We start from the raw sequence: 18,218 nt of genomic DNA, 5'->3' as shown, positions 1-18,218 counted from the left end.
AGGGAGGAATATACAATGTAAATTGTTAGAAGCCATGATTTGCATAATCCAAGCCCTATAATTTTTCTTTTCCTGTTAGTATACAGTCTCTTACTGAGATTAAAATGTAAGATACAGATTTATGGACTTGTTTGGAAACTGATCTACCAATGTTTTCTTCTGGAATAGACAGAATATTCCAATAATTTATTCCTCCTCAGCTGGCTGTGTAGTAGAGAGGCTCCTGGATTCACACTGTTCTGCCTCATTTGAGATGTGACCTTTTCAGCTTGTAAAAGAGGCTAAAGGTTAAAGCAGCAGAAAGCATCTGAAGTTGTCTAATGGATTTGAGAACTCTGTGGTCCAGCTGAGAAATTGCTCTCAGAATTTCGTCCTCCTTGGCATCACATTCTTAAATACAGAACTTCAAGCTCGGGCTCAGGATTTTTGGAGCCCTTCCCTCCAAGAGCTGGCTGTGTTGTGTAGCACAGATTTGAGCAGGATCTGCTGCATGACTTGTCTCTAGCACACAGCATCCATCTGCACTGCCTGTGCCTTTCTTCCCCAAGATGAGAGGGCTTTTTTTGGGCTGAGATGTCCCTTTGCAGTAGAGCTGGGAATTACTAAGGCTGCCTGACACACAGCTAGATGTGACCTTAGTGCTGTGTGCTGAGAGCCTGGGGTGAGACTTCTGAAAGACTTTTTTCCTCTGGCTGTACAGCAGCACATGCCTCTTTGTGCTGGCAGGAAACTGAGAATGTCCTGGCTCATCCAGTAACTGGCTGCCAGGAGAAATTTGTGACTTGCCTTGCAGATGTAGCAAAGGGATGCTTAGTAGTGGGAATATGGTTACCTGGGAAGGAAAGCTGTGCTATTGGATTGCTCTGCTCCATACCAGTTAGTTGACAGCTGAAGATGAACAAAAAAAAACATTGCCAAAATATAATCTCCCTTCTGCAGCCTTGTTTGTAGGCCCTGATTCAGGAAAGTGCTGTGGAAAGCGATAATGTCCTTTGGAATCAGGAGGAGTTGTTTGTTTCAGGAAGTATTCTGTTAAATTTAGGCTACATTAATACTAATTTTCTCTCTTCTAAATGCTTGGATACGTGTAATCCTTCAGTAGTGTGGAGGCTGTACGGGGATGGTGCACAATGCAAAAGATGCTGAGTTTTCCTGTTTTCAATCAGTTACTGGAAGGGGAAGCACAAAGCCAGCCCCACTGTTTTATGTTTTATGTTCTGAGAATTGCATTCTTTGTGCTGAAACTTTGAAGATCTAGGGTTTTTTTTACCTTCCAACTTTGTTTAGCAAATGAAGGGCTGAATTTTTTTCTCAGGTAAGGCTGCTGTGCAGAGGTGATCCTGCAAGAGGCCAACCAGCACAGGTACAGAGAGCAGATGAGCTTCCAGACACCCACATTTGGGCTGGGAGGTTGTTGGCTCCGTAAAGAGGGAATCACAGGCCCCTGCCTTGTCCATGGCTGTACAGGGATGGTCACAGCTGAGCTGCCACTTTGGCATTTGAAGATAAAGGGTTTAGGCTCACTTGTAAGTAAAGGCTTAATTATGAGATAATTACAGAAGTTTAACTTTTCCTTGTGGGAAATGTGCGCTTCTAAAGTTGGTGTAATGATGTTTACCACATAAATACAATGATTTGCATAGGGGATTTTTTCCCTCTGTAACTACTCATAAATCCTTGATCTCTCCAATAGGCAGCAAACTGCTGTGCTTTTCAGAGCTCCATGCACACAATTCATGCTGCCTAATAATGGTGGTTTTCAGGTAGTTACAAATTCCAGGTAGAAGCTGGGTTTTGTTCAAAATATTCATTAGAAGCAACCAAGAAGGAGGAGGAAGGAACACTTCAGAGTTCAAGATTTTAGTATGTGTGTTTTTCCACGAAATAATGAGATGGCCACATACAGTTCTGAATACTCGAAACCCACTTCTTTTTTAATGTATATCCTCTAAATGATGTAAGGGGTCTTTTCATGTATGAGGAGGTGGCTTTCTGTAGCCTTCTTATACCATTAAGTCGTCTGGCAGGGTCCAGCAGTTCTGCTCAGGCATTCAGAAACTTCTAAGGACACTCTTCTGGCAAGGGAAAAGCAACCTTTCAGTCAGGTTCTGTAGATCAGAGATAAGCACGTTCATTCTTCAGGGAAGCAAAATTATTTTAGGAACTGTCAGACTAGTAAAGGCTTGACTACCCTTTTTTTTCCCTTAACAACTGCTGTAACTCTCTGCCTTTCTTCCAAGTGCACACAATCCGCAGGGATAATGCTCCAATCTCTGTGTGCACCCTGTGAAGCTGGAGAGCTGGAGCACTTAGGCAGATGTGTTTGCAGTGAAGATGAAAACAAATGGCTCTGTTTAATGGAATCAGTGTACTTAAATAATGTGCTGATGTACTTCACACTCCTGCTGCATCTCCTGGAGTGGGCAAAAACAGCGTCTTTGACGTGTGTATGCTTTTCTGTGTACATAAAAGTGCAGCTGTTTGCTGCAATTTGGAGAATCAAAGAATCACAGAACACTTTGAGTTGAAAGGGACCTTAAAACTCATCTCATTCCTACACCCTGCTATGGGCAGGGACACCTTCCACTATCCCAGGTTGCTCCAAGTCCCAGCCAACCTGGCCTTGGACACTTGCAGGGATCCGGGGCAGCCACAGCTGCTCTGAGCACCCTGTGCCAGGGCCTCAGCACCCTCATAGAGGAGGAGTTCTTCCCAATATCTGTCTAATCTGGCCCTCTGGCAGTGTGAGGTGATACCTCCTTGTCCTGTGCCACGGAAAGGTAAGACAAGGCTCTCATTTTATTTCCCTCCCTGTTTTCCATGGTGGAAAACGGCTTTTGGAATATAGGGATGCTGAGCATGAAGTAAGGAAAGCTCGAGCAAAGTCCTGGCTACTGCTGTGATGTGCAATTCAGCTCATTCCACAGCAGCTGCAAGGCTCAGCTGCCTTGCCTAACTTGATCTTTGTGCCCTGCTCCTCATCCTCCTCCCTCCTGCCCAGGGCTTGGCAATGTGTGGCTGGTAGGGCCCTGCAGTCCTGTGTAGCAGCAAGCAGAGAAGAGAGAACAGGATGGAGGGTGGGGAATCCCACACTCTTTTCCCAGGCTTTTCATCACTCTTTTCCATAAGGATGCAGCCTTAGGAGGGAAAATCCTCCAGTGTCTGCCATACCTCCAGGTTGGAGGTGGTTGTAGGACAGTAGCTTTGAGTGGTGGAAGGTGAGTCTGCAGTATGAGTCAGGTCTGTCCCACCACCCAACGCTGAGAGTGCTGGAAGAGCTTGTGTTTGCAATGGGAAATCACAGCCAGCCCCAAAGAGAGGGTGTTATGGGAAGGCTCTCCAGGTCTGAGGGGCCCAAGAGCTGCTCTGGCCCTTTTTGGCAGCTGTGGGGCTGAAGGTGGCTGCTGGCAAGCAGAGGGTTAGCAGGGCCCTTAGCTCCTCATCTCTGCTGAGAGTGCAGGGACTTCTTCACATAAAAATCTCCTGAAAGAGCTACAAAAGGAATACTTGAGCTTTCAGAAAGCCAGAGTCTGGATCAACAACAGGATCAACTCTTGCCTTTGCAAGAGCAAGGAGCTTAGGATGTCTTTCCTTCTCTGTTTGTGATTGTTGCCATAGCTGCTGCATTTGATAGAACTTTGTTTTCTCTCTCCTGCCATTTTTTTCTTGGCTTGATGAGGCTTTCATTCTTTTTACAATCAAGATCTCCTTTCCTAATTCTGTTGTAAAGGAGGTGTTTGACAGTTGTAATGCCCAGCCCTGTCTGCTCTTGAATCCAGGAAGGAATGAAAACAGACACATAATAAATTAGAAGAGGCTTCATTTAAGGGTTTTTTTTTCTGTTTTATCTGTGCAAAAGTATTTTTAGCCCTTTCTAAAGTAACAAGCTGTTCCCTAGCTAGGTATCAGTAAGACCAAAAGAACCTGAGGAATAACAAAAACCTGGGAATAACAGAGCTGTTGCTTAAGGATACCTGGATTTGCTCCTGTTCCCACCTTCCCACTTCTCCTCTGCTCTCACTAATCCTGTCCATATGGGGAGAGTGTGAGAGCATCCCCTCTTTAGGAACAGGCAGCTTTTCCACCCTGCTCACCCTGAAAAGCATCATGGACAGTTGGCAGGGATATCTATCCCAGAAACAGTAGGGAAGGAGCCTGACAGACCTTGTAACTGTCTCAAATCTTGGTTTTGGTGGTTGTGTCTGTTTTATTTTAGGTGATGGCCCCTGCTGTCCCAGGCACTGGGTGCCTCTGTGAATCAAGAATACAATCAAATCTCACTGGCATTTAAGTAATCCATTTTCTACTTGATAGTCTGTCCCTTTGAAAGGAAGCACTTTTTTATGTGGGAGCACATCCCCCTTTCCCAAACCCCCCTTAATCCCATACCTGTGGAGGGATGTAATCCCTTGGGTAGATCTCTGTTAAATTAAAATTAACTGGAATATAATGTAATAGAGGGGTAGCATCTCCATGGATCTTACAGTGTACAGTCATTTTGAGGTGTTTAACTGTGCTCTGTTTCTTGGATTAGTTCCTTGGCTTTTCCCTGCACTCTCTAGTGGATAACTGATCCTCTTACAGGCACTTCTTTTCCAAAGGATTTTTGTCTTGTTTTTTTAGTGAATGAATGAATGAATGAAGGGCAGGACAGCAGTCATTGAACAGTTCCAGCAAACTGGAATTATTTTAGCCTCAATTCAGCAAAACTTTTGGGTGCTCTTGTTTTTTGGGCTGCAATGGATGTTAATGGCATTGAGGGTTTTATTTGATTAAGGGATGGCAGGAGTAAGGCTGTAACAAACATCTGCCTGTGCCAGGCGTTTGGAAACCAAGCCATGTGCACTTCAGATGTCTGTTTGGAGGGCAAATTGTTCCCCTTCCTTGCTTTAACTGCTGCTCTGGAGCACAGGATCAGTGGTGCTGGAGAAGATCATTGAGTCCAACTTAAACTCAGCAGTGCCAAGGCCACCACCAGCCCATGTCCCTAAGTGCCACGTGGCTTTTAAGTCCCTCTAGGGATGGGGACTCCCGGGCAGCCTTTGCCAAGGGTGACATCCCCTTTCCATGAAGAATTTTTTCCCGAACGCCCAATTTCAGTGTCCCCTGATGCATTTTGAGGCTGTTTCCTCTTGTCCCTTGGGAGGAGAGACTTGACCCCACCTGGCTACATCCTCCTTTTGTGTAGCTGTAGAGAGGAACCAGAGGAGGAATAATATGGAGCAATCAGGAACCAAACCCTCCCAGAATCCAGCCAATATCTGCAGCTCCATGTTCCTAGACTCTCCCAGATTTTAGCTGTGTGTCTACAACACTGTCAACCCTTTGGAAGCAAGGATTTCTCCTGTACAAAGCAGTCATCTGTTCCCAGCAGTGATGGAAGGGACTATTATTGTGGCTGTTCTAAACAGCCTCGGGATATTGATGAATGAGCCTGAGCTCCCAGAGCAATGACTCTGCTTTTAAGTGCTCTTTGATCAGTGCTGCCTCTGAGCAGGCTATTTATAGAGCTCTTGGAGCTGTGGAGCCCAGCCATCAGCACAGAGCAGAGCAGGAATAGAAGGCAATAATGGTAATTCTGTTTGTTCCCCAAAGGCTGCAAAACAAGGCAGGCTCCTCCTCAACAACCTTTCCAGGTGGTTGGAGCTCTCCAGAGCTCTACCTGCACGTGCCTGGTGTGGAATGATGTGGAGCAAGCAGCTGGCTGGAGCTGCTTGTTACTCTTCCACAGTCTCTGCTACTTTATGGGGCTTTTCATCATGTTTGTAATTTTGACAGGCACTTCTGTGGCAGGTTCTTAATTTAACTGATGAGACGGTCTTTTTTTTTCCTATTGCTCTTTTAAAGTTGAGCAGTTTGATGCCTTTGAGCTGGCTCTACCTTTGGGTTCAGCTAATTTCAGGAGTTTTGTGCTCTGTGTGGTGGATTTTACCCCATCCCTCTGGAAATAGTCCTCACTGCCAACATTTGGGTTCTGTAGAGTGTAATGCAGCAGGCCAAGGCTTCATTCACGCTTGATTTCCGTGGAGTGGAAAAATTTGTTCCTTGGTGACCTGGCAGGAATTGCAAGGATGTGGGGGAGCCTGGTGGGATCTCTGTGATCATAAAATTGTGGAATGGGTTGGGTTAGAAGGGACCTTAAATCTCATCTCAGCCCCCTGACATGGGCAAGGACACCTTCCACCACCATCCCAGGTGCTCCAGCCTGGCCTGGGACACTTCTAGGGAACTTGTATTGCAAGAGAAGGTGAATATTCAGTCCCTCTCTGTTGTCTCAGCTGCTGGCAATTCCTGTAGAGCTTTCTCCTATCTCCTTTCCATCATCTCTTGCAGCAGGGCTGCCCAGCCTAGACAAACCCAGCAGCCTCAGGGCTGGTCCCTGATTTCCATCCCTGCCCTTGTGCTGGCCAAGAGCAGCCTGGGAATTTCAGCTGGGTGCACTTTGGAGCACCAGCCTAACCAGAACCAGCCCATCTTACCTCTTGCCCTGCATCGCCACATCTTCTCTGGTGCTCCTACCACTCCTCTCTGCAGAATCCTCCCCTGTTCCAACTGTGCAGCTCTTTTACTGCAGTCACAGCTAGAAGATGTGGGATTTGAAGAGCAGAGTTTGGCAAAGTGGTCGGTGTCACTTGTGCATCCTGTGCACAGAGCATAAATTCCCATCATCCTGCTTCCTAGGTAACACGGGAGTTGTTTACTCTGCTTCCCTCTTCCCTTTTTTTTTTTCTTTTTGATTGTTTTGAAAGTTTAGCTGTAACAAATCCCCAAACTCTCCTGCCTTTGCCAAGGCCCACTGTGAATGAAGGAGTTATGGATGAATACTTATAACACTTGCTTTGATGTCTTGCATGTCTTTAACCAAAGGCACACAGGGAATTTGTTTTGGACAATGAATTTAAATTCTGTTGGGGTTGATATTGTAGCTTTTTAAAGAGGGCAGATGTTCCCAGAAACAAAACTGTAAACTGCTGTATTTTCCCAGAGATCTCCTGTTGCTTTAATAATCTACTTATCTGGGAATCTCTTCAAGTATCAAAGGTCCAATTACATGCTGCCTGGAGAGAACCAGGGAGAGCTGTTTTTGTGTCACAGGCTGGTCACAGGAGGTCTCATGTCCTCCCTGGCTCACTGCTGGAGATCCGTGGGGCAGAGATAGTAATAGTTTATTTTCATCTCCCATCTCCTCTTTGCTCAGTGGGGGGAACTCTCAGCAGGACTGTGTGGATTCTGCTGATGTTTAGACAAGACATTAATTGAAAAACCTCAGAAAAACTGATCATAAATGGTTTGTGACAAGGCAGGGTGGGAAGTATCTCGTGGAGGAGGTCAGGTCTTCTGTCAGCTTGATTTTTAGGGAAAGAAGTGTCTTGGTTTTTGACATTCAAGTGAACATAAACACAACTCCCCTTCCTCAAACTAGCAGGCTTCATCTTTTATTAAATAATTCATTTCTGTGGCCTGAGTACAGATTTTATCAAGACTGCATCTTGCTTCTCTCTGCAGAGGCAGCTCTCCCCAACAGGATCCTCTTACATGTTTTTTTGGAAAGGGAAAATCCTCAGGACAAGTCTGGGGTCTTGTGTGAAACGAGTGTTTGTTTGGAGTCAGAGCAGATGATCTGTGCTTAATTATTTGGAGAGGCTGCCAGTAGATAGCTTATTTTTAAAGGAAGAATTTTATTACAGCATCTTTGCTGGCTTCAGCCTTTCTCACCAAACTCATTGGCTTTTTTTCTGGTGCTTTGCTTCTCGGGTCCAGTATTTGAGCTCAGAGGTGTTCTGTTCTCTCTTTTTGGTTCCTAGAGGTAGGAATGGATGTTCTGGAGATGCATTCTGCTTTTAGAATCAGGGTTTCACCATCTCTGGCATTCCAGGTTGTGGTCAGTACCTTCCAAAGGGCGCTGCTTCAGCACTGAGACTCACAGGCTGTTGCTTAGGTCCCAGAGTCAAAATTTGGGTAAAGGCTTCAAAAATCTTTGGATTTTTCCATCAAAAAGTAGTTCCTGACTTTGCTGATGAAGGCAGGCAGATACTGTTTTTGCTTTAATGAAGATAAGTTCAGTTCTTGAAGGCTGAATCTGCATTTTCATTTCAACAGTTTAATGTGGTATTTAACTCATTATCTCATGCATTAATTTTTTAATATATTTAATAATGTGTTTGCCTATTTTGGAATGAGATTCAGTTCCTCTTCTCCCTGATACAGTTAGAGGAACCATCTCAGTCTGGGAAGAGGTAGATGAATCCAGGTGGAATGTGATGCTGAGATCATTTGCCTCATTTTCATATATATATTGTGGTTTTTGCAGTCCCCCCTTCAGCTGCACAGCTCAGTCTTTTTTGAGAGATTAATTTTTCTGTACGTTTTATCACTACAATGTAAAAACAGTATTTTGTGTTCTGTAGATCTCATAAGGCACTTCAGACCTCTGAGGGGAGTGGCCAGAGTTCTGACTGAGCTTTCTGCTTTCTTTAGCTCCCTGGGCGCAAGTACAAGCCAGGCTACAATGCTGATGTTGGGGACAAGTGGATTTGGCTGAAATGAAATCTGTTCCTGCTGGAGCCCTGGCTGGATGGACCACAGGACCTGAGGGAAGAGGAGCCATGTTCAGTGCACCTGCTCCACATCACTTGTGCAGCACCAAGGAAACACTGCTCAAATCATTTCCTGTCCCCAGCAGAAGGGAGTAGACTCCCAGAAGGAAAACCACTTCATTCTGGTTTGTTTTTCCCTGAGGAACTCAGGGATGTTGGATAGTCAGTGTGGTATAGCCAAGTGAGCTGGGGCAGGCTCAACATCAGAGCTGAGTTTTCTCTTCCTCGAGACTGTGGCACATTATTATCCATGATTAGTGTTGTTCTGCTGATTCAAGAGAAATTAAACCTGTACCCTCCTGGCTCTCACAAAGTTAATATCTTGTTCTGTCATGCGTAGTGTTTTGTGAGGTTCATTAGAAGCAGCAATGTGTTCTGAAAGGCACTGACTGGACCTCAGCAAAGCATAAGAAGTTTGATGAGAGATGGAAATAAGTTATCTCAATTAATATAGCAAAAATCTCTGCTTAAAATTCTAAAAAATAGTCAAAATAATTTCCAGCAGTTGTACTTATAGCTTCTTCACTATAGAGTGAGATGTTTATTGGCTATAAAAGACAAGTGTAATTATTATTTTTGCAAGTCCCTGAAAGTCCAGGTTGGAAGAGTTCTTTTAAAAGAAATTGTTCATTTAGTATTAGTCACAGAAATGAGTACCTTGGCATTGGTTCAAGTGCCACTGTCCAGATTTAGGCTGCAGTTAATTTTGCATTTTCAGCATGGGGCTCACTGCTTCAGTCACTGAGGAAAAGGCTGCCAGGCATTCCAGAATTTAGGGCAGTGCCTTGGAGTTAAGCTTGTGCCCCTTCCTGTATCAAAACCAGTATGAAGAACCCTTAAAAAGAGCCCTGGGGGCCTGGTGAGGTACTGGGTAAAGGAGCAGTGAGAAGAACTGTGCCTCTTTTTGCTGATCCTGTGGCGCTTTGCTTCTGTGTTTCATGTCTCCTCTGTCTGCCCTCTGGGAAGGGATGCCTGAATCCTTCAGGACTCCCAGCCAGTGCAGTGAGATCCTGAGCAGTGTGAGCCTCTCTCCACTGCCCAGAGCACCATCTCCCAGCTCTGAGGGATGTGGGGATGAAAGGAGCACTTGCTGTGGTTTTAAGATTCCTCTGGAGAGTGCAGCTCTGTTTGTACGTGTGTCCTTCATCCTGGTGTCGCCAGCTTCTCTGGGTGCTGGAATTCACTTGGCAGTGTGTACAGCCCAGTGCCAGATCTGGAGAGGTGTTTTGTGCTGTGGGTAGAGCTGGAGAAGCTACTGTGGGACACTGGGGGGCTCACTGGGGTGCAGAGCAGCTTTAGGAGCCTTCCCCACCCACTCCAGCAGCGCGGAAGGCTGAGCTTTGCATATAAAAGACTTTAATTCCAGTCAGGAAAAGTAATGTTGGTGAGCCCTGTGGTATGACAACATGCATCTCAAGCACTCTAAAAATTTTTATTCAGGCTTTAACTCTGCTTTAAAACTGTTTATAAGCGAAATCTGTGAAGGAAATAACTCTATCTCTCCATGCTGTAGGAGGGAGCACTAGTTTTTCTTCTCTTCCTTCCTCTGTGTTTTTCTCTTTCCTCCTTCCTACTCCAACACCTCAAAAAAAATCTCTTAGCAAACCAGCTGTAGAGATTTGGGTTTTGGAGGCTATGCTGTGCCAGTTGGATGAATCTATCTCCAATTCTTAGTTAGACTGGGGAAGATAATATAGCTCAGATCCTCTCCATGCTTCTGCGTAGGGGCATGTGTGAAACCCATCTGCAGTCTGTCCTCTTATCCCAAATTCCCATTGTCTGGGTTTTGCCTCTTGCCTGTCCTGTCCCATGCTTGGCCCCGTCTGCTTTCCCAGGGCAGATTCTCTGGGGAAGGTCACGTTTATGGGCAAAACCACCAGCTTTCCCTGTGGTCACTCCAATTCAGCATCGACCTTGGCCTTGGCTTCACTTTGCACAGGAGGGGAGAAAGGAGAGAGGAGATGAGTGGCTGGTGCTTGTCTGTGCTATCCCAGTATGTCTGTTAATAGCTTCCCCCTCAGCTGGGGCAGGCTGTGACCATCCAGGCTGTGGAGATACCTGTGCATGGCTGAGCTTCTCGCTGACGAATTGGCTCCTCGGCAGTGACATCGAGCCTAGGGCTGCAGTTAGGAGATGCAGCAAGTTTCTTCTTCCTTCTTCACAGTGAAACTTTGATGTTTTAATTACAGAATGACAGAAGGGGATTGGGCTGGAAGGGACATAAAAGCCCATTCTGTCCTACTCCCTGCCATGGGCAGGGACACCTTCCACTATCCCAGGTTGCTTCAAGCTGTCTGGCCTGGCTTGGAACACTCACTTCCAGGGCTGCAGCAGCCACAGCTTCTCTGGGCAATGCAATAGCAGTGAGGTTTCAATAGTATCCCTGCTGCCTCAGTTGTGTTGTGTCCCCACCACAACCAAAGGTTGGCATTAATCCCTTTTGTGGAAGAGCCTGCTGAGCAAGTGGAATTTAGGTGCACAACAAATCCCAGCTGGCTTCCAGTGCTGCTCACAAAAGCAAAATTAATCAGTTGTGCAGAAGTGAGTGGAAGCAACCAAAGCAGAGGGGAGATGGGATGGCACAATACCACCTGATGGGCTGCTTCCCAACAATGTTTCTGTGTGGGTTTAGTGTAAACTGGGTGTTTATGGAGAGCCCCAGAAGCCATCAGTGTTCAGGGAGGGTTCAGGGGAAAAGGAGGTCTGAAGATCAAGGAAAAGGATGGCCTCTCCTTCTTGGGGTGGTCTTCTGTGGACTTTTGTTTGATGTGAGGGTGACAGGAGATAACATGAGGGAGGGGATGCCGTACCACACGTTTCCTAGAGCAGCAGTGGCAATCCCTGGAAGTGTCCAAGGCCAGGTTGGATGGCGCTTGGAGGAACCTGCGATAGTGGAAGGTGTCCCTGCCCATGGCAGGTGCATTGGAATAGAGCTTTAAGGTGCCTCCTAGCTCAAACCATTCCATGATTGTGTGATACTGGCCAAAGCTCCTTGGGAGTGCCTGGCCCTAGGGGCTCCCATCCATGTCAGCCCACGCTGATCCCACCTGATGGCATTGCTCTCTATCATGCTGCTGAGCTCTTACACCTGGCACCATGGTTGGCAGGGTGCCATGGAACTTGCTCTGGTTCCCAGCTTTAAGCCCTGTTTTCTGCCAAACACTCGTTCCCAGTGAGACCAAGCCTGGCACATTGCCTCCCGCTGTCGTGTAATTCCTCCCCAGGTGCTGGAGCCCAGCCTGGATGCTGCTATCTGATGGGACACTCCTGCTGTGCTCTTCACCCTCCTAAGCAAAAACTGCAGCTACAAATGAGACTTCAATTTTCCATGCCTGAGAAAGCTTTGTCTCAATTAGCTCAGTGCTGAGCATCTTCAAAGGCAGCTGGGTTTGGAATTTAAGTTGGGCGCTGTGGTTCCCTCTGAGTGAGACAAGCACTGCTCCTCATTCCTCCACCTGTTCCTGGAGCAGGGAGCACGACTAAGAACCAGCTCTTTGGGCAATGTCACAGTGCCAGGGTGGCACAGCAGTGCCCCTCTGCAGACCAGGGGATGGGATTTAACCAGCTGCTGATGCACAGGTGTGCTCTTTTCTGCTTCCTCTCCTACCTACGAGAAGGTGGCTGCTCCAAACATTGCTGCATGCTGTGGAAGTAGATTTCCTTTTTGGGAACCAAATGCTTTGGTAGAAAGCTCACAGGACAGTTTCTGGTCTATAAAAGGAGTTGATGCATGCAAAAGAAAAAAGTACAAAATGGTGCTTATATACAGCAGGCATGAACTGTGCAGTTCTGGCAGGGTCTACAGCAGCTCCAAGGACTTTCCCTTCACCTCTGGGTGTTTTGGGAGACAAGGTTAATTGGTTTTATGTCACAAAAGGTGAGGGTATCAGAAACTGGGCTGGGATTTGCCATTAGGACACAGACTCCATTTAATGCTTTTCTCTGCTTATGGAAGAGACTCAAGGCTGAAGGAGGGAGGAACTTTATTAAATCAATTTCTGATTTTATCTTTGGATATGGGTAAAAATTAAGCTCCCATTGCCTTCCAGGCAGCTGAAGCAGTCCTGGAAGTCAGGCTGGCATGGGCAGGGACTGCACCTTCACTGAGGAAGGGAAACCAAAGCCACCATGGGCTCTGAGGGATCTTGAATCCCCTCTGACTTCTCCCTGGGGTGTTTGTTGTGAGCCAAGTGAACTCTGCAGGGAGGTGAGGGGCTCAGGAGCCAGGCATTAAAGCTGCTGCTCTGATTGCTGCTCCTGGTCACAGGCTGGGTTGTGCCAGGTTGTGAGCTGGTGCTGCAGGCAGGATCAGGTATGTGAGCAGACCCTCCTGCCAGTGCATTTGTGACTTTGTCAGTGCAGTAATTCTGGATATGGGGCCCTTGCTGCTCCCAGCAGTCCCTGTGATGTCACACGGAAGGTGTTGCTCCCTAGGTGGTGATGGAGAAGGAGTGGGGTGGAGGGCTGTGTTCAGTGCTGTGGGTTTGGCACAGTGCACCAGTCCCTGGGCTTTCCTGGCACAACCACCCCTGTTTCTCCTAGCCATGCTGATTTCCATCCCACCTCCACCTCTGGAGTCCCTGTGGAGCTGGTTTTCCCTGTGGTGTCTGCCTGCATGCAGCATTTTGGCAAGGAGGCAGCTTTAACTGGACAAGCGCTTCCTCGAGGAACTTAATGTTCAATGGGCTCTGCTGGCAGAAGCTTTTATGAGCTGTGGGAGGCAGCAAGGGGAAAACGACTTTGAGACCCAATAAAGACTTCTCCTGGTGTGCCCAGACAGATGTGGGTGGTGATACCACTGGGTGATGAGCGGCTGCCTTGTTTCCTGGCACAGCTCCGAGCACACAAACCCTCTGTCCCTTGCCTAGGCTGCACAAGTTCTGTTTGCAAGTGCTTTGTCCACCCTGGTGTTCCCTGTTGCTTTATTCCGTGTCATTTCCAAGCAGAAGGAAGCACCCAAGTAGCATCAGGACAAGAGGTAGACTTGGCATCTTCTCTGGGGTGACCAGCAAGCAGGACAAGTCTGCTCATACGGCTGCCTGACAGAGCCAGCCCGAGCTCCAGGAAGGACAAGGCTGCTGCTCCCATGCTCCCAGCAGCCTTTCCCAGGCCTGCAGAGGATGCAGACATCTGCACTGCCCTTGGCCACGGCACTCCAGCGCTTGCTCAGGAGCTGATGAGTCAGGAGCTCACCTGGGCAGTGCTGGCCTGCAGCCAGGGGCTTCCCGGGCTGACTGCTGGGCCAGGCAGTAGCAGAGCTCAGAGGCACTGAGGGGTGCCCTGTGCGTGGGCAGGGGAACAGGCCTGTGTCTCAGATGGGGGCTGAGCTTCGAGCACGGGGCTGGGGGCTCCCTGAGTGCCCTGGCATGGGTTAGGGATGTGCTGAACAGCACCGTGCCTGCTGGGAGCCCCCAGGTGCAGCCCCGTGCTCCGGCCCCCTTTCTCCCGAGCTCCAGAGGGCCATGCATCCCACAGCCTGCCTCTCCCTGTTTAACTGGGATGTTATCTGGAGATGAGAGAGCGCTCGGGTCTGGATCCCGGAACGGAGCAAAATTCCACAGCAGCCCAGCCGAGGGGATTAAAGCAATGTTAAAGTGTGATATTTCATTGCTCTGTAATTAACTTCAGCTGCTTTCAAGCTGCAACAAATTACCCTCAAAGCCCGTTTTTGTACCGAGGAGAACTTTGAACTGTGTTCACAGCCATTATGCCTGGGAGGGAGGGGAGGCCGCTCCTGCTCTCTGTGGCTGCAGCTCTGTGTGTGGTTTGGGACCAGCCCTGGGCCGGCTGGGCCGGGCTGCCGTGTTAGCACAGGCAGGAGTGCTGGGGCTGGCATCAACCCTGCCAGGGGCTGGCATCAACCCTGCCAGGGACAGCCCGGGGCGTGGGAAACTACTGCGGCATCCCAGGCTCCACCTGGAGGGTCTTCTCTGCTGGCATGGATCCTGGTGCACCCAAGCCTTTAGATGCAGCAAAGACCTGATGATCTGATGGTTTTTGGGGAGCCACTGCTGCCCTTGAGGGGCTCAAAACACAGCTCTGTGTTTCCCAGCAGGACCCCTCCTGCTCCAGCTCCCTAAATTCCTTAGAGAATATGCTTGTTTGTGTTTAGTTCCCATCTCTAGCAGCATCCATGTAGATGGGCCTGTGCAGCCCAGGCCTGGGAATGTGGTGCAGGCTCCCAGCACACATGGCCTGGCTATGGCCTGGCAGATTTCCAGGCAGAGGTTCTGCCTGGCCTGATGGTGCCAAGATTTCCCTGTCCTGCTCTGGAAGAGCAGAAGGACTCCAACAGTTTCTCTGGGATGCCTCAACCAGGAGCAGCTTAATTCCCTTTGATGAATTCATCAGCTCATGAAGCCAGAGGAAGATGGGAAGCATTCCACAAGAGCTGAGGGCTGGGGAGCTGTGGCACTACTACCACGTCTGCCATTATCAGAGGTGAGCATGAAATGCTGCCAAGCCCTGGGGAAGGGCTGGCTGTCCTCTTGGATGCCCTCAGGAGAGGAGGAGGGAAGTGTTGCAGTTCTGGACCTCTCTGCCCCCCCATGTGCCAACAGAGGAGGTGGCCACAGGAGTTTGAAGAGCTGTGCAGTTTCTGTAGATGATGATGGTGATAGGGGACGTGAATGATTATTCTGGATGTATTAAAGCATGAGGAGCAGACAAACCTTCAGCCCAAATCTCCAGGGAGAAAGCCACCGGCCCAGACCCCATTGTGGCACCCTGGGATGGCTCAGTCGCAGCCTGGGTCCCCAGCAGTCCTATTACACGTGTGAGTACCACCTGCAGTGGGGTTCCAACCCCTGGATATGGTTATGGGAGGAGTCACAAGGAGCTTAATCCATGGACGAGCCTTAAAAAAAGGGGGGGAATCTTTCACCTCTGCTCCCAGTGATGCCCATGGAGCACTGCTGGAGCTCAGCCTCGTGCCCTGCTGGGGCTGCAGGAGGAGATGTGAAGCAGTGACACATGGCCAAACTTTAATTACTCTTAATTACCCAAACCCATCCTCCTAGGTCCAAATCTGGGGCAGGTGCATCCCACTGGGAGTAGGGAGCTCTGTGACAGAGCTGCCCTTCCTGGGAAAGACATTTGGTCTGGATTCCCTTGGGATGGCTGCAGCACAGCATTATCTCCTTCTGCTAGGCCAAGTGGAGTGGCGTAATGATTAGATTTATCACAAAGCAACCAAATGAGCAGCAATACAGCCAAGTGCTTTCCATTCAGTGACACCTCCAAATCTTAATTAAAAGCCTGACCCTAAGACTGTGCTCTGGCCAAAGGAAATCAGCCTGATAGTTCCCTGGAGAGAGCAGCCATGGCTTTAAAGTGTCTTCTGAAAGCATTTATCTGGCCAGCTTAACCAAAACACCAAAAAACCTGAGCTGGAGGGTTGGGTTTATGTGACCTTCTCACTCTCTTCCCCATCTTTGCAGCTCGAAAAGCCTCAGCCTAGGAGTGTGCTGAGATGGCTCAATCCAGCAAGGAAAGCTCCAACAGCATACCAAATCCTTCCCAGGCTGTGCTCTCACATCTGCATCACCGCTCCCAAAGGGAGAATTAACATGCTGTGAGTGTTGATAGGGAAACTTCAATAATTGAAGGTGTTTGGAGGCTTTTGTTGGCATATTTTTTTCTGGAATATTTTGGAGGTAATGTTTTACTGTAGCAGCTCTTCCTCTTCTCTAAACCATTCCCTCCCTCTCCAGTTTAGAAGGGAAGCAACCTGCTTTATTCCAAGTTCCCAGGGCAAATCTTGTGCACAGAGAGGTTGTGGAATCTTCGTCCATGGAAGTGTCCAGGGCAGATTGGACAGTGTTTGAACATGCCAAGACAGTGGAGGATGTTACTGCTTATTGCAGGGGTGTGAGGTGAGTTTTAAGGTCCCTTCCAACCCCACCCATATGCCATGATTCCATGGTCTGAGCAGTGGAGGCAGCTCCTTGCATGGCAGGTGCAGAGATGAAGAGGAGGGTCAAGCCAGGTGTAAGGAAATCTTGCAGGAGTGGCTGGATGGAGAGAATTCTTGTGGTGAGAGGGCTGTTTGCCACTGTGGCTAGCAAAGGGATTTTATTGGCTCAGCAGCTGGTGCCAGGAACCTCAGGGAAAGCTGCAGGGTGTCCTGCAAGCTTCATGCAGGCTGCTCCCAAGGACCTGTTCCCAGCAAAGGTGTTCTGTCCTCAGAAAGTCTTCTTCAGTGTAGTCCTTCAACAGCATGAGTGATTTCTGCTGCTTACACTCAGGGGGTTTTCCCCATCTTTAACATAATTTATTTTTTGGCTTGAACAATAGCACTACCAGGGCTGGCTCAGCAGTTGTTTGATCCCACAAGTCTCTGCCCTTGGCCGCATCATATGACACAGAGTTCCTCGAGGCAAATTGTGTGAAAAGATGGGGTTTTTTTTGTCCATCACTTCTGGATTTACTGTCCCTTCATTGCCTCTGAATGGCCTGTTGTTTGCAGAGCCTGAATATGAGCTCTGTCTCAGAACAAGCATGGCCCCATCCACTGGGCACCAGAGGACCCCAAGGAAGCTTTTATCTCAATGTGCTGATTTTCAGAGGAGCCCTCCAAGGCAGGGCCATTGCTCTTGCTTTGTGTGACACCCTTCCTCCAGGAGATGGCCCAAGAGGAAGCTGGGGATGGTGGCAGTCAGCAGACCCTGGGAGCAGGGAGGGAAGCCAGCCAACTCCAGTGGGAAGAGCTCTGAACCCCTCTTTGTGCTGCTGGAGCAGTGACCCCATCCATCCTCTGCCTTTGCCTCAGTGTAAGTGCTGTGAAAGTGCCTGGGAACTGCTGGCAGAGCAGGGCCTGGGGGTGGTGGTGCTGGAATTGTGCTCATTCTGTGCTCATTCCCTCCTCAGCCCTTCCCAGGGCTGCTCTCCGCCCTTTGTTTTTCTTCATGCTGGATTTGTTCCCCATTCCTGGAGTTGTCTGAAGGAGCAGAAGGTGCTTCCAGGTTTGGAGGTGTTTCTCACCTCGGTGAAAACAAACAGGGCTGATTTGTTCCCTAAGTGCTTGTCCATGGGAGCTGCAAAGCTTTGCCTGTGTGGGAGCTGGAATTGTGCTTTGTTTGACATTTGATTGAGTGCTCTCCTGCTCCAGCTTCAAAGCTCTCTTTGCTTTTCAACTCCCTTTTATGTCCCATCTCTTGAAATTCCAGTCCTGCACAAAAAGGCACAAATCCAGGACAGCTGAAGGCTTCCAAATGCAATTATTTTCCAAAGCATTTCAATAAATTAGCAGCTCGTTCCTTTGTCAGACACCACTTCCCTTCCCATTGACCCACGTCTGTGCAGCCTGCCATGTGCCTTGGACCTTTCTCCTCTGGGATGTCAGCTCAGGAGGATGCAGCCAGGCCCTCTCAGCTGTGATTTAGACCTGGGCTGGGACTCTAGGGAGGTTGGCACGAGCATCTGCAGATATATATATATTTTTTTAATAGCCTTTTATTTATGAAGCTACTTTGGAGTCTGATTCCCTTGCTTTGTTCGATATTTATTGGTGCTTCACCCGTCTTGAACTGGGAGCCATAAGCACTTTGATAAATGGATTTGTCTTTCCTGGAACTGTGTCCCAACATCAGCTCATCAGCATCCTCAGCCAAAGTGCCACTC

The 18,218-nt window shown here is 48.4% G+C and overlaps 1 protein-coding gene and 1 long non-coding RNA gene across 4 annotated transcripts in view; one reads left to right on the top strand and one right to left on the bottom strand.

Annotated features, from left to right (window-relative positions):
* NDUFA10 (NADH:ubiquinone oxidoreductase subunit A10) overlaps positions 1-8,910 on the top strand; it is a 25,945-nt gene extending 17,035 nt beyond the window's left edge. For 2 of the 3 annotated variants that reach the window (XM_085584713.1, XM_021539607.4), the window contains one exon: positions 8,479-8,910. In XM_085584713.1, the coding sequence (XP_085440839.1) occupies positions 8,479-8,542 (64 nt within the window). In that variant the 3' untranslated portion in view covers positions 8,543-8,910. Of the gene's footprint in view, positions 1-1,315 lie in introns of all 3 variants that reach the window. The other variant, XM_085584712.1, reaches the window with a different exon arrangement.
* The window catches only part of LOC146766959 (uncharacterized), a 44,945-nt gene continuing 35,469 nt past the window's right edge, over positions 8,743-18,218 (bottom strand). The window contains exon 2 of the long non-coding RNA XR_014956632.1: positions 8,743-18,218. This is a non-coding gene — a long non-coding RNA (uncharacterized LOC146766959).

This window comes from Lonchura striata, chromosome 7 (genome assembly GCF_050655825.1).
Source record: "Lonchura striata isolate lonStrDom1 chromosome 7, ASM5065582v1, whole genome shotgun sequence".
Lineage (NCBI taxonomy): Eukaryota > Metazoa > Chordata > Aves > Passeriformes > Estrildidae > Lonchura > Lonchura striata.
This window is presented reverse-complemented; position numbering and strand designations above follow the sequence as displayed.